Below are 15407 nucleotides of genomic sequence, written 5' to 3' on the forward strand. Positions count from 1 at the left end.
TGTGGTGAGGTTACAAGTAGAAACCATCAATATTCAGATGAGCGCATCAAAATACTGTCATGAGATAATTTAATTACGTTTGGCTTGTTGACACGAAAACATTAGTTATTATTATCCAATCTATGTTACTTATAATGAGCCTGTAACATGTCTGATATGTTCAGATATGTATTATATTAATATATTATACATACAACAATAATTTCTATTTGGGGTAAAAAACACTCGAAAAAACACACCACTGATTTGGATGACATTTAGCTACATTACATTAAAAGGTTTATTAATATTCTATTTGCGACCATTGTGCTCATATTTATCTAGAGGTGGACTTAGTAAATAACAACAAAAATCTGCTAACCCAAGTTAGAGTTGACTTTTGTACTTCTTCGTTTCTACGTCTCAAGAAACGGGATTGTAGCTACTGGCAGAAGCAAGAAGACAAAGAACAAGCATTATAAAGGCGAACCTTAACTAAACAAAAACAATTAAATATTCCCCAGTCGATCTTATTTAAATCTAACCGTTTAACGAATGCTCCGAGAGGCGGTAGACTTTTTTGAATTTAATAACATGATTGAAACAACTGAACTAGGCCACTGCTTTTATTAGTGCATATGAACTAGTTTCCAGGGCCTAACTATTAATGAGAATATTCTAATTATAGGTGGAAAGTTGTTTAAGCATACATAATTGTAACCAAAGCCTTAACGATGTTTGCGTCGGTTTGCGGTATAATTATGTGGGAAATGCCTTTACTTCTGGTGAATTCTGAAATTAGTGCGTTACTGTAGATTCTGTGTTGGATATCATTTCGCAGGCTGCTAGTTGATGGGTAAATCCTAATAAATGGAGCAACGCTGTTAATGAGCATGGTTTTGGAAACCGGATTTTCAAGCATGATTTCGATAGGTAAGTTCGGGTTTAACGAGGCATCAATGCAGTACAGTGAAAATTCTAAGTAAACCGACTGTAGGGATACTTACGGGGTCAAGGTGTACATTCCATTTCTAAGAATTCCATTGGCGCGTTGCTATGCAGGGCGGTGTTGTATTGAAAGGTATTAATTATACGGGCCGCGAGGCACATACCATTGTACTCAATGAGTACATGGCGTGTCGTTGAAAGGAAAACCAGTTAATAGCTCTCAGTTGAAATGAAAAGCTGTGCAAGTTTAAACTGTAGTTAACCCGCAGAACGTCAATGCTTTGGGGCTACCGTTCAAAAAGTAAAAGTTTGCTTGTCATCCCTAGTCCACATATAGCTCAACAGGTATAATAATATCATGATGATGATGAGATTAACATATTCAACGTATTCAAATACAATCCAATTTACCACCAAGTAGTTTTTATTCTTATAATTTTACAAACATTTTGTTGTTGCCGATACTGGAACTTTTAACTGTTAAGTTATATTAGCAGTAGGAAGCAACAAAACGATGGTTTAAATATACCGTCTTACCTCAAAAACGTTTAAACGTCAGTTTAAGACTTGTCTAAAAAAATGTCAAATTATGACGTTGAAAGAAGGTCCATTTTGGAACCACACTTTTTTTAGACAAGTGTTTGACACATGGTTAAGTTTTTGTAGTAAGACCAATAGTGAAAAAAAACCTGTCAAAAGTAATTGGTCACTCTTGTCCTGGTGGATCCTGTGCCGGTGCTTTCACAGGCTCAGGCTTACCGCGGCCGCTGTATCGACAGTTTGTATCAGTGCATTTCAAACGTTTAATCTGTATGACTCCAGGAAAAACCATTTTAACTACATTCGATACCCCGGGTTTGTTAGATTGTACATAAGTTTCAGCATTCATGCTCAATTGTATTGATGCTTGCTCTCCAAAATTATGTGTGTTAGCGAATGTATCACGCCGCTGTCTAACGTGTGCTTCTTCCTCACATACAAACTCCTCGAATATGGTTTCATTCCGATTCGAACTTATTTCACGAACCTCATTTCCTAAATTAGGAACTTCTTTCTCGTAGCATTTTCTCTTACCTTCCGAATTAAGTAAGCAATCGACTAAGTAAAACCTTTTATTCGGTATTGTTTGATTTAAAAATAATAATTTGTCGCTGTTTTTTAACTTGTTATATCTTATTGTTTGACATTCATAGGCTTCGTCTTCGTTTGTTGAATTGACACAAGATTTCAAGTGTAAGTCCGGCGAAGATAGTTCACTTATTGATGTGAATGTTACTAACGAACATTTCGACGAACAATTAAATAGAAAGGCCTCTTGTCTGGGTGTGTATGTATCATAATGTGTCATGTTATCAGCTGTATGATTTAGTTCTCGGCCCTGTAATGTTTTATGAGTTGATAAAAATGATGTATTATTTTAATATTTAAACTATAATACCTATGTTTATACAGCTCCCTGCATTTCACGTCTAAATAGAACTAATCGAACAAAAGCTTAGAAGTCACATACAGATTTATTTTTTATGAACATCGAATAGGTTCACTAGAGTATTTAACAATAACTTTCTTATTTAATTTTACATCACATGGGGCCATGAAATAATAAAAAATAATATTTTGTACCTACCTGGCTGAAATCACACGTCAGATCGTCGCTATTTAACTGAAACAAGGACATCTATTATAATATTTCGGTACATACATGTTTTATTTGTTTGGTTGATAAAAACCTCGTACATATCGTATCGGCAAGACTTTTGTCATAAGAGCTGTAGGTAATAAACGCAGCTAAGACAATAGAGTCATTTTATTCTTAGATTTTTCCATGAAAAGTTTTCTCAACTATCCCTAACATAAAAGTACCCTTAATCAAGAGTTCTTACCATTTTGCATTTGCACAGAACACAATAATGAATAACTGCTATAATCAAAAGTAAGAAACGTAATGTATTCATCTTTGATTAAAAAGGTAATGCTATTAATTTTTACTTCATGGTCCGTTGCTCGCTAATGTACTAATCAATTGAAACTAACTACAGAAAAGTATTGGATGATATCAAAATAACGTGCAGTAAAATCAAGAAATATGAGATTGTGTTTGAGGCGATCACGACTGCGTAGTAGTTGCACAAGGCGCCGTTCGGAATCTTTCGGTTCAACATGAAGAGTTTTCTCATGAGGATACATAAATATAGTCATAGGCATTATTACAAAATTGACACTTGTCAATGACAGTGTCGAAGTCAAAAAAGAAAAGATCTAATAAATAGGAACTTTTATTTAGTGAACTGAATTACTAAGTTCGGAATAGCAGTCAATTGGGTTTTCATGAAAACCCGATTAGTCATACTGCCAGCCTGCCTACGCTAGACAGTCGGTCGGCGAACACCCAGACTCGACTACTCACTGCCCACATACCCGAGAGTACCTACGGGGGCCGGGAATCGTCTCGACTCCCAATCCTTATGGCATCTCACACCCAAACACTCCACCGAAGATCCTTGCGATCTGCAGTGGAACAGTAATAAAATGTTAATCTTAAAAATACAATTATTTTAACCCAACAATAGCCATATTTTGTAGCAGTACAAAAATAACTACCTACGTCTTACAAGCGTGCAAGTCAACTGTTCCATTAGATTGACCTTGAAGAACAAGATGACCTTGAACTATTATAAACGAAATATTCGTCAACCACGTCAACAATATTATTATTGCGGTTTCGTGTACATGTACTTTAGTTAGCCAGGTTTGACATACAAACTTACTAGATTTGATTAGCTGTTTAAGTTGGACAAAGTAGTCAGTCGGTTTTAGATTTGCGAAAATTTCCTTGTTTAGATACTTAATTATGATTACAAGGATGGAAATCATCTATACTAATATTATAAAGCTGAAGAGTTTGTTTGTTTGTTTGAACGCGCTAATCTACTACTGGTAGCCCATTTATCGAGGAAGGCTATAGGCTACTTTTTATCCAGGTTCTTGCAGAGGTTCCCACGGGATGCGGGTGAAACCGGTGGCAGAAGCTACTTTAACATATTTCTTACTCTTTTATCTTGTGCCTTTAAAAACTACACATTAAGAAAAAGCTAGACTATTGTGAATCAAAAATAGAGCTTTTTAAATCACACAATCAAACTGAATTTCCGCACACCTCAATAATTCAGGTGTTTCTGATATAATTTTAGTAGCCAGACTCCGCCAAAGCGGAGCGGAGAGTTTTAAACCACCTATAGAATTTTTCCGTACAGGGATCCAACTAAGTGTAAAGAAACGAGATTCTCAATAACGGAATTCTATTGGTTGTTTAAAAACTTCTTAGCGTCGTTCCAATTAGGTTGCTACTGGATTTATAGTGCGAGCTGGATAACAAACGGAATTATTTTATACTGTTGCGTGAAAAAGTTTTCCAAGACACAAATGAAAATAAAGCATGATTATGTTTTTGAAAAAAAAAAAAACAATTTTCCTAACAGCTCGTACTCAAAAAGCACGCCTACCACACCTTCACAGATACACATTTTGCTGCTAATTATCACTAATCAACAGTGCTCTCGCACTAGTGGATTTACCGCTCGGTTCTTAGGCTACACCGATTCGCTTTGTATACGCCTGACAGCAAACAATTGACAACTATCGGTTCAGAAGATGACACCCCGAATAAAGTAATCTGTCAGTCGGTATTTATCCCGGGTAAAAAATCCGCTAGTCTGAAAGTGCTGTAAAACAAGCTAAAATCATTGTAGTCAATATCATTTCCATTTTATTGCAGGAACACCCTTGGGTAAGTAAAGAATACTATCATCGTCACGATCATCATTTTTACCATCGCTAAATCAACGGACGAAAAAAGGTATTTGCATTGTAGATAGAATCAATGTGAAGCTATGTGTTCGGATGATTGTTTAAAAGCTGGCTTTTGTATTATTTCTAATCCCTTTATTTCATATAAAAATAAATATTTTCAATGAAAAATAACAAATAATGAGCATTGCAATAGAGCTCTGCGCACGAGTACAAAATTTAAAAGCCATTTTTGTGCAAAACGTAAGTTTTCATCGCAAAAGTTAAAACACACCACTTAACAAAGAATTACTAGTTGTGCCTCATGGTTTCACCTGCCCAATCTTACTTAAGCGCCACAGAAGCCTTTTGCAAGAAATTGGCAAGTTTAGAGGCAACAAACTGAAACAAAAGTGAAAGGTTGTCATTTTTCATTACATGATTTTCATTTCAGTCTATCAGTCTCATGATTTCAATTATTCGACTTATTCATAAATGATATGTTGTTATACAGTACGCCAATAATAGTTTTTCGATTGTTTTTTCTAAATGGTTCAGTTTTTATAAAACTATGAATTAGAAGAAATATAATGTTTTATAATGTCGAAAATTCACAGTAGATACCTATCGGTATGTTTTGATATTTTTATACTTTTCACTTATAATACTTTATATTATGTACTTTATAACATATGTAAATTCATTTATTACCTAAATTACTATTTATTGCTCAATTCACGTTTTTTTATGTTTTGCATGTTAAGGCTATATTGCGTAAGGAAATATCACGTCACATAAAAAGTACATATATCTTAACTCTGCGTTTTTTTTACTACTGGTAAGATGTAATTTTATATTTGCTATTTATGTACTGTAAAAATTCTTATGTTTTATCCTTAAATCAGTTTACTGGTTTAAATATAAACTTTCCATTTTTATCCGAGTAAAAGCGAAAATGCCTCAGATTCTGCTAATTGGGCGTAGGCAGCTACTGCGAATCAGATTTTAACCTCCTACGCTTACTGGCACTGAACCATAAGCTGTCAATCTAGTTATCTTGACACTTTCAATGAAATTATTGACATCCAACCATAGCATGCAACCTTCAAATTCCAAAAATATTTTTAAACCACAATTTAAGTTTAAAAATACCTGGTACGAGGGCGTAGTCGACAGACTACTGTCATGGCTTCTTTTAATAAAAATTACATTGCCATGAATTATATTTTACAAAAGATACGAACATGTATGACTTTACTCAGAAAATTTATATACTTAATATTGTTTGAAAGATTATTCAATATACGAATATCCTGGAAAATGCATTTCCTAGGAATTGAATGAAATTCCATCACAGGGAACATATTAATATGAAAACTTGTAACAATGCTTCCTGTGGCAAGAAGAGAACTTTACTATTCAACCTCATAGAAACAACGTCGTATTATTACCGTAAAAAAAAAGTTATATAAAAATTGGGTTTGAGGTTTGACCTATTCGATCTTTCGCGCGTTCAGCTGTTCGATGCAGTTCTCAATTCAAAGAGGTTTGCCTACGAACTGTCCACTTGAAGCCATTTGCCGGGCTAATGATGCTGTGCTGACTCAAAAATATTTTACATCTAATCGTATCAGCAACTGATGATGTTATTTTGATTATTCGCTACTGTTTGCTGACAGACCAAATTGTATGTAATTTCCTGTTATAATGCGTGGTTGAGAGCCTGTCGGCTGAGCGATAATTTGAACATTAAATATTCCAGCTGCTGTTAGGATGCGCATGTTTGATGTTCATGTTAAGTAACCAGATATATTTGTTGCATGAATAGCTTAAGGTCTTTCAGCTGGGTCAAGCAGAGGTTTGCTAAATATTTTTTGTTAAGGATTTTTCTTTTCGTCGCATATATTATTTCGACATAAGCACTAGATATGCGAGCTTGTTGACATCGGCTATACAAAAATGCTAGATTCCTAGTTATACTCATTTGACAAAGACGGTAACTTAACTTCGTATAAGCTAGCCCAAAGAATTAGCTAACTTTTTACTGATTTCTTTCGTCGTGTCGTATGAAAAGGAAATATTACCGATAATCTTTTCAAACTCGAACTCAAAAACGTTTATTCAAATTAGGCATATTTAATCGGCAGTTTTCGAACTTTAAAACAAAAGGGGTCTATAAAACAAACACATAAGGACTTATGGCTTTGTATTTAACAATGGTCTGCGGATGTGGGCGGTGCGGTCTCTGTAACCGCTTGCCGCTAACGTAGGCCGCTTGTTGTCCACAAAACGTCCACATTTCAACTTTATATGAATGTAGTCTAATAATGCTAAATAATTATTTTATTGCCTCAAGGGTATAGGAAAATATTTAGGATTTAGACAGGGTTTTGTAAATTACTATATACAAAACATCGGTTTTGTAAATTGTTTAGATTATTTTGCCTTAAACTTAGGTATAAAAAATAAGCTGAGTAGAAAAGGTACAAAGTATTTCATCATGTCTATTTTTAATTTTGTTTACTTAGTTGCTTTTTTTATTTTCTTCTATTGAGTACAATATTGCATAATCTTACTACAGGAATTTGAATTAATAAAGTACCTCACATGTATAAAGATCCTTAGGATGTTCAACAGCCCTTAAAGGTGTTTACAGAAAATTTGAGCACCTGTCTTTAATTTAAGTAGCTTCTTAAATTACTTATACATTTTTATAGATCTTGAATAAAACTGGACTGTTCCAATTCGCAAGGACCTATAGATAAGTCGGCATAGTAAATCAAGGCAAGCGTCTCTGGAATCTTAATAGATATCGGTAGTCGGCCCCCAAGGAAGCAGGTATTATAATCGAATAAGCACTGTCTCAGCTACAATCGACTGACCGAGGTTTGTCAGATATAAAGAGATTTGGTCAGTTTAGTCACCAAGTCTATAATGTGAAACTGTGATTCCAGGTCGAGTAGCTTATGAAAAAGCGTCGATTACATATTTTAATGTTGGACACTAACCTCCCCACTCAGAGACATTTTATGGTTACTTAAGCCATTCCTTAGTGAAGGATTTGTATGACATTCCGTCACTAAGGTGTGACTTAAGTAATCATTAAATGTCTCTGAGTGTGGAGGTAAAAGATTTAAAGGTAATAAGTCAGTATTCAAAATAACGAAAATTTAAATTAACCCGGTGACCTAGTTCAAATGATCAACAAAATATCCAAATAAGTAATAACTTATTTACGAGGATTAAAAATGCTTAAAAGATAATTTTATTTTAAAGTGAATCATGTAGATTAAGAGGTTATTTAAGTATCCATAAGTACTTAATATGATTTTCCGTACTGCGTCTTAATTCAGGTGTATGCAGAAGTGAGTGCTATTTTAATATAAACGTGCATCCATGAGCCCTTCAAGATTCCTCGGGACAATTTTCAAGGTCTTCTCTTACCACGGGAATGGCATGTAATTGAAAATTCCTATATTTATCTTTTATAAGCAAACTTGACCTTTAGTTGTAATAATCGGAATATTCCCAGTGCTGCTAGTTAGGTTTTTATAGCAGTTAATAAAGAAGTGGGCTGTGGGTTTAACTTTCAAAACGAATAAGGCTTCTTTTCAAGTTCCATACTTCATTACGTTGAAGCTGTATGCATTTATGTTTGTTCATTTCTTATTTCTTTCCTGACTTATTATGAATGCCGGATCCGCCAACTCTTCGTGGGAATGTCATAATTTAGATTTTTTCTTAATAGAGCTTATTATGTTGATGATATTGATTTTTAGAACTTATTATTTACTAGCTTCTGCCCGCGACTTCGTACGCGGATCCTGTCCCTTATGCCAGCGACTACGGGGTCAGCAAAATCATAGATCTGATTCGTCTGATATTGAATTTTAAGGGCCCGTTGACTTGAAAACAACGGAATACGCATAACCATTAGAAACGTTCCATATATGTATTTATTTTTTGTACTTCAGCGTCAAAAGCACAGCAGACTTAACAAAACGCTGAGAACTGAAGCGCAATAGGTTTGACCACAAGGATAAAAGTAGTGATTGTAATTAGCCCGCATTCAAGTTGTGTGTGGCAAAAATATTGCACGTATTATTACGTAAAAAAACATTAAATATTAGTAAGATGACAAAATCGTGGTGACTTAGTGAAAGTCGTGGTGGTTTAGTGGGTAGAGAACCAATCTCTCAAGCATGTGTGTGCGTGTGACTTTGATTCCAGGTCTGGCAAGAACCTGCCAATGCAACTTTTCTAAGTTCGTATGTACTTTCTATACGTATATTTTGAATACCAATGACCGTTATTTGGAGGAGATGTTAAACTGTAGGTTCCTGCTGTCATTGAACATTCTTGGCAGTCGTTATGGGTAGTCAGAAGGCAGTAAGTCTGACCAGTTTTACCAAGGGGTGTTGGGTTGAGCGGATAACCGGGTTGTGGAGGTCAGATAGGCAGTCGCTCCGTGTAAAACACTGGTACTCAGATGCATCATGACTGAAAGTCGACCCTAACATAATTGGGACAAAGGCTCTTGAGATAATAACGACAATAATAATGAGATATATGAAGCACCGCAGGATATCTGAGGCTGATGACGGGGAGTAGCGAGCCCGCGAGGCTATATATACCGAGTGCTCCTGGGAGAGTATACTGTACCCCATCTCCGGCCCGCTGGAGTGAACCATGACGGGTGTTTGCCGTCCAGAGTGGAGTCGCTAGAGCAGGGTTAGTAGCCCTGCTCGGACGGTAGGTGCCTCGTGGTAAGAGGCGAGTAGGCCGGTGCTGGACCCGCAGGGAGCGCGTAATCTGCGTTTAAAGTCCGCCGAGGTATCCTCACCCTTCAGCCGCTCATGTCCCTGTTTCCCTTTTGTTGCTATTCAGTGACTGATTCCCGGGGGCCCAGTAAGTGAGGTGGCGAGTCTCCACCTGCCATTTCTACATGTACCTAATACATTGTCATCGGGAGGTACCATAATTCCCATAGTTTAATATGTCCTAATCCACTAACATCCCATCACAATAGCCCAAGTAGTTTTCCTCCATAGTTAGCAATAGCTTAGCACAGAATCGGGGATTGTCTTTTTTTTAACGGCGTCCACCGGGGATTGTCCTTGGGTTCATTTCGGTTTTGTGTCACCATTTCATTAAAGTTGTCTCAAAAGAGCTTCAGCGTGTTGGCTTCGGCCCCACGTTTGCCTCCCAAAAATTCTGGACTCTGTAGTTCCGAGGTCTGGAAGAGACAAACAAAATAATGAGATACAACGCAACAAAGTCGGAGAGTGGGGACTCGTGACGCCACGTCTAGGTATGTAAAATTTGTATTAAGCAGTGACTTAACACAAAATTCAAGCGTGTTGTATTGAAAAAATACGTGTCCGTTATTTTAGTGTGATCTAAAAGACGGACTAATTACCTTTTTTTGATTCGCCATACCTATTTTGTAACATTCATTTCTATACATTTCAAGTGTAATATTGCTCTCGAAGTTCCACATCAGGTGTTCCAGATCTTCGATGTTTATACATCAATAGAGAGTGCTTATCAGATTGATCCACTTTTGCTAAAACGTCATAACTTATATGCTATTCTAGCTGGGCCCCTGGAGTTCCACTTCAGGTGTTTTAGATCTTCAATTTGTATAAGTCAACAGAGAGTGCTTATCAGATTGAACAACTTTTGCTAAAACGTCATACCTTTATATGCTATAGTCTAGCTGGGCCCCTGGAGTTCCACATCAGGTGTTTTAGATCTTCAATTTGTATAAGTCAATAGAAAGTGCTTATCAAATTGAACAATTTTTGCTAAAACGCAATACCTGTATATGGTACAGAGTAGCTGGGCTCTTGGGGTTCCACATCAGGTGTTCCAGATCTTCAAATTTATCATCTCAGCTGAAAATGCTCATCAAATGAAACAATTTTTGCCATGGCACCAATTTTGTATCTCTTATAGTTTTGTTGGTCTGTTGAAGTTCTGCATCAGATCTTCAAGTTTCGAAGATAAATTATAGCCTATATGTTGACCAGGCTTAATACTGATACAACAAAGAAAAAATCATTGAAATCCGTTCAGTAGTTCGGAAGATTAGCGTGTACAAACAAACAGACATACAGACATACAGACATACAGACAGATTTTTTTTTTTTGGATTTTTGCTCTATTACTGTTTCTAAACCCCACCCAATTATTATTTTTTTAATATATTCAATGTACAGACACAGTTTTTTTACAGATTTATTATATGTATAGATTTGAGATACACGTGGCGCTAATCGGATAAAATAAATATAGAAAAACCAATTGTCTTAAGAGTCCTTAAAAATCAAATAATGGTACACGAGCGTTGGAGTAGAAAAAATATTATTATTTTTACGCCGGTTGATGTACCTACTAGGCATGTTTTTAGGCAGTTTCTTACAATTTAGAGGTAATGTTATAATTTTTGTAAATCATCCCGATTGTTTCGGCCTGAAAATTTGGCGGATGGTGATTGAAGTAATGATAAACGTAATGTAATCTGACAGATGTTTTGATTACTACCAATATGACAAATAGGTACTCGAAAATAAGTTTAAAAATACTACTTATCTGAGGTCTGTGTAGGTTACACGTTTTATAGATTTACCTATAAATAGATCAATATTTATAGAATCTAATTTATTTATTTTTGACTCAATACTGTTTCTGAATATCAATATCAATATCTGAAATGATCAAATTATTTATTTCTTGTCAACTTATTTGATTACTTTATGAAAAAAAAACTTTTTTTTTGGAAAAAGCTGTTATTGCTTTCGGCTTATTTCTATTTATGGACGTATTATGTTCGTTAAGTAACACCTACTTCTGTGAAGAGTGAAAATATTGTAAGTAGGCCGTGGGCTTCGATGGTATATCTTCCTCAAATGCTTTCTTATCGATCAGAGTTCGTCTCGTGACATACACCCATCATAGCAAGGTCAATACAGTCGCATGCAAAAATGTTCACATTATTTTCCATCCAAATTAACTCGACTATTAAATCTGTGGGCGTGTTGCTTGAAAAAATAAAACAAAGAACAGTATTTTCGGAATTAATTCTGGTGAAAATGTTATGCATAAAAATACGAGTACGCATCGTTGATAAGCTGAACACAATATAGGTATCTGTTCTCTATAGTTTTTCATGGGGCGGCTTATATCAGTGTTGTTGGCTTCTTTGACACGTTGTGTTTACCTATTGTTAGCATATATTTGGATTTAAATTAAAATATACATATTTTACCCGACATGGTACTACAAAATCGATCTTAAACGATCTTAAAAATGCAAGTAGAGCAGAAAATCGAAACATTATTTAAGTGAGCGTTCGTGTTAAAAAGTAATTAAAAACAGTTAAAGTTTGTGTTGGCTTGTGTGTCACATTTTAAATTCAATACAAAATCAGGTCGTGTGTAAACTAACGGCATGTTTGTGTCGCTAACAACTGGTTACTGCGATTAAGTTATCAAAGTAAATTATATAGCTAACTAATATATTTTGTAATCTACTTACTTATATTGTTATATAATGTTTAATTATAGCGAAAAAATTGGACCGAAATGTTTTTTTTATTCCTATTTTTGACGTCACTCGTGACTACTGGACACTGACAATAAAAAAAAAAACATGCGGTTCTTTCTAATGCATAAATAAAATAAAAATAAATAAAACCTGTTTATTGAAAAATAATTAATTTAAAAATTAAATCAACTTCATATTTAACTAAGCGTTTGAAGCAAATCATTGCCGCGTCGTCAGAACATAAAAGGAAATATTTTGTCAACTGTCCACTTACCTGACGCTGACCCGCAACCTCGTTTGGGGTGACCTTGTTTAGGGTTATCAGGGGTGAACGTTAAAGAGATCCTTAACCTTGAACCCTACGTAAAATCATAAATAAACCTTTCAGATTGAATATTTATTTTTAACATTGTCATACATTCTGATCGTATTTGAAATAGATCGAGTTAAGTATTGAGAAGTTGAATTTGTTCGTTATTTGGTCGATGTTTGGAAGGTATAATTCGCAACCAGAGTAAATATGGTAAACTGTCATAAATTATGTAAGTTCATTACAAGAAAACTTATCGATAATTTTTGATCTGCCGATGTATCATCGAAATTAAACCGATCTGACAAATATTATACTCCATTATATTTACGGTAGAAGTCAGAGGAAGAAGATCTCACGTCGATCTGCTAATAACTACATTTATGTAAACTGCCTGCCCCATTAAGAGGGCTATGTAACTCAGTTTTTTTCCTATTAGTCCAGTAGTTTGGTTTCCAGTAGTTCTTGAGGTTAGCACTTTCAAGCAAACAAACTTTTCATCTATATAATTTATATTAAATAACAGAGAACGTGCATATTTTTATTTGTTTGTTGCTCCTACGTTATAAAATAGTGGAATCGATAGTATACCTTCTTCATATTTCTTTCATAGTTTACTTAACAAATGACCTTCAATTTATTTAACATAACAGTACATTAAGTTCTTAGCCAACAAACATTTATTATAATCCTTTTTACAATATTTACTGCGGTTCGCGGCTTTGCTATTTGTAATTGAATGCATCCACAACAATATTGTGTGTATCCGTGAGAGCTTGTACAAACACATCGTTTAGTAATTACCGCAAATACTTAGCTTCGTAAACTTATCAGGCTTTATTTGTACGAATCACACCATTACAATGCCAATTTTGTAATTAGAATATTATAATCAATCAGGCCATTAAAAACTATTGCAAAACTGGTTTAAATATTCTAGGTAGGATTTACCTCAATAACTTTTGAAATATTTACACTAATTGATACACCTTGGAAAACTTTTGCAATTTGCAACTGTTGTAAAGGAACCTTCGTCAAACTAATAAAATGAGATGAGCACTTTATAGAAGACGGGATGGAAGTATAGTTTCTCCTTGTGCGAGAGGCAGTCGTATTAGTATTCTCAAGCCATCGCGCTTCGAAAAAGAAGGGTGCGTGCGTTTTATGAATTCTGTATCAGAATTCCTGTTGAACAAGAGGATCTTAAGCGAGTCGTTTGAGTGGGTATTTTTAGCAATTATTTTCTGAGTAAAAAAGAGATTTTCTAATAGAAGGTTTGAAACATTATTAAACTAATCGGTGATGCCATTTAAAAATGGAACCACTGAACTTGGCACGAACCATTCTGAAAACCAGCCGATTAGATATGTCGATGAAGTCAATAAGACACTATACTTTCACGTTTACTCATATAGAAGCAAAAAGTTCAGACGTCACAAAAACCGCAAATTCAGCGTAACTTGAATTTTCATGAAAATTAGAAAATGTTGTAACTGCCGGAAACCATTTCCTTTATAAACAAGCTTGAAGGGCCGGAAAAAATTTGAAAATAATCTTTTTATACTATTGTGTCTTAATGAATTGAGTCACGGGGCCAAGGGTAGCAAGGGTAGGAATGGTATAATTTCGTCTAGTTAGCAACAACAAAAAACGTGAAATTTGCCCTTCAATAAGCCAAGAAAAACTTGTGAAACCCCTAAATGTTTTGAACAAAACTCAAAAATAACAAACTTTTGTTATATTTTGGCCCTCGGAACTACGTTGCAAATAACTTAATATTTCTGTTGTACAATTTTTAAACTAATTAAAATTTTGTCCCAAAATAACCTTATCTCCCTTACTATTTGCCCATTAGGTACTTAGAGATAAAAAAATCACTTGAAAATCTAGGGATCGTTTTGTGTCCAATCAGAACGCAAGTAATTACATGATCGGTGGGAAGCAGCAGGTGAATTTACCAACCAAACGTGAGAGAGTATAAATAGTGTGACGTCACGTGACCACTCTCGACGTACATATGTTGAAGAGACGTGATCATCCACTTCGAACAGAGGTGGTTCAAAATGGGCTTTGCAATCAAGGATCACAAATTGAGCACGCTTTTTTAAATAGAATAAATCCATTTTTTTCATTCATTCCATCTGTACCTACAAACACAAAACATAGGTAGTTTGGATTGGAAAGCGATGAAGTGGGAAGTTCAATATTTTTTTTCGATATCAACACAAACAAATTGCTTGACGCGATTGACAATTGAATAGTTTTCACAATCCAACCAGTCATCCATGCGATTCGGCTCGTTGCATCAATTTACCGATGATTTTTACGCTATATTGGATTAAAGGCATAACAAGTGTAGTTAATCCGGCAGGTTTTAAAACGTTGAAAATAATGACGTTATTTGTAGCTATTACATAAAAAGATTGATTCAAATAATTGAATAAGTATTGTTTTTATTTTTTATTTTATGTTATAGGCCACAATACAAGGACAGTTATTTTCTCAGTTATACGATCAAGACAGCCTTCGTATCTCGAGGGAAAGTTCTAAACTATATATTGTATCAAGGTTGACATCTAGAGACCTTATTTATGAAATAATTTTATTGCAATATATAATTCGCTCTATCAAAAAAGCAGAAAAAAGATCTATCAAAATGTTTGTTGGATCGACTTTGAGTGATTTTGTTTTCATAAGTGATAATTCACAAAATGTAATTGGTATGCAAGCTTTTAATTAATGGGTCTAGGTTAGTAAGGATTATAGTTAGACCCCAATAGTGAATAAAACTAGCATGAGTGCTAAATCGAGTAAACAGAGCACTTGTCGCGTAGAG

The 15407-nt window shown here is 34.9% G+C and overlaps 1 protein-coding gene across 8 annotated transcripts in view; it reads left to right on the top strand.

The window, feature by feature from the left end:
• Nucleotides 1-15407, top strand: part of LOC110374605 (potassium voltage-gated channel protein Shaker) — a 281576-nt gene that overhangs the window by 29128 nt on the left and 237041 nt on the right. For 6 of the 8 annotated variants that reach the window (XM_049838188.2, XM_049838232.2, XM_049838181.2 and 3 more), the window contains exon 2: nt 4703-4714. The exons of the other annotated variants lie outside the window; for them this stretch is intronic. In XM_049838188.2, coding sequence (XP_049694145.2) covers nt 4703-4714 — 12 coding nt within the window. The remainder of the gene's footprint in view (nt 1-4702; nt 4715-15407) is intronic. 8 annotated transcript variants of the gene reach the window in all.

The sequence above is a fragment of the Helicoverpa armigera genome, chromosome 1 (assembly GCF_030705265.1).
Source record: "Helicoverpa armigera isolate CAAS_96S chromosome 1, ASM3070526v1, whole genome shotgun sequence".
Classification (NCBI taxonomy): Eukaryota; Metazoa; Arthropoda; class Insecta; order Lepidoptera; family Noctuidae; genus Helicoverpa; species Helicoverpa armigera.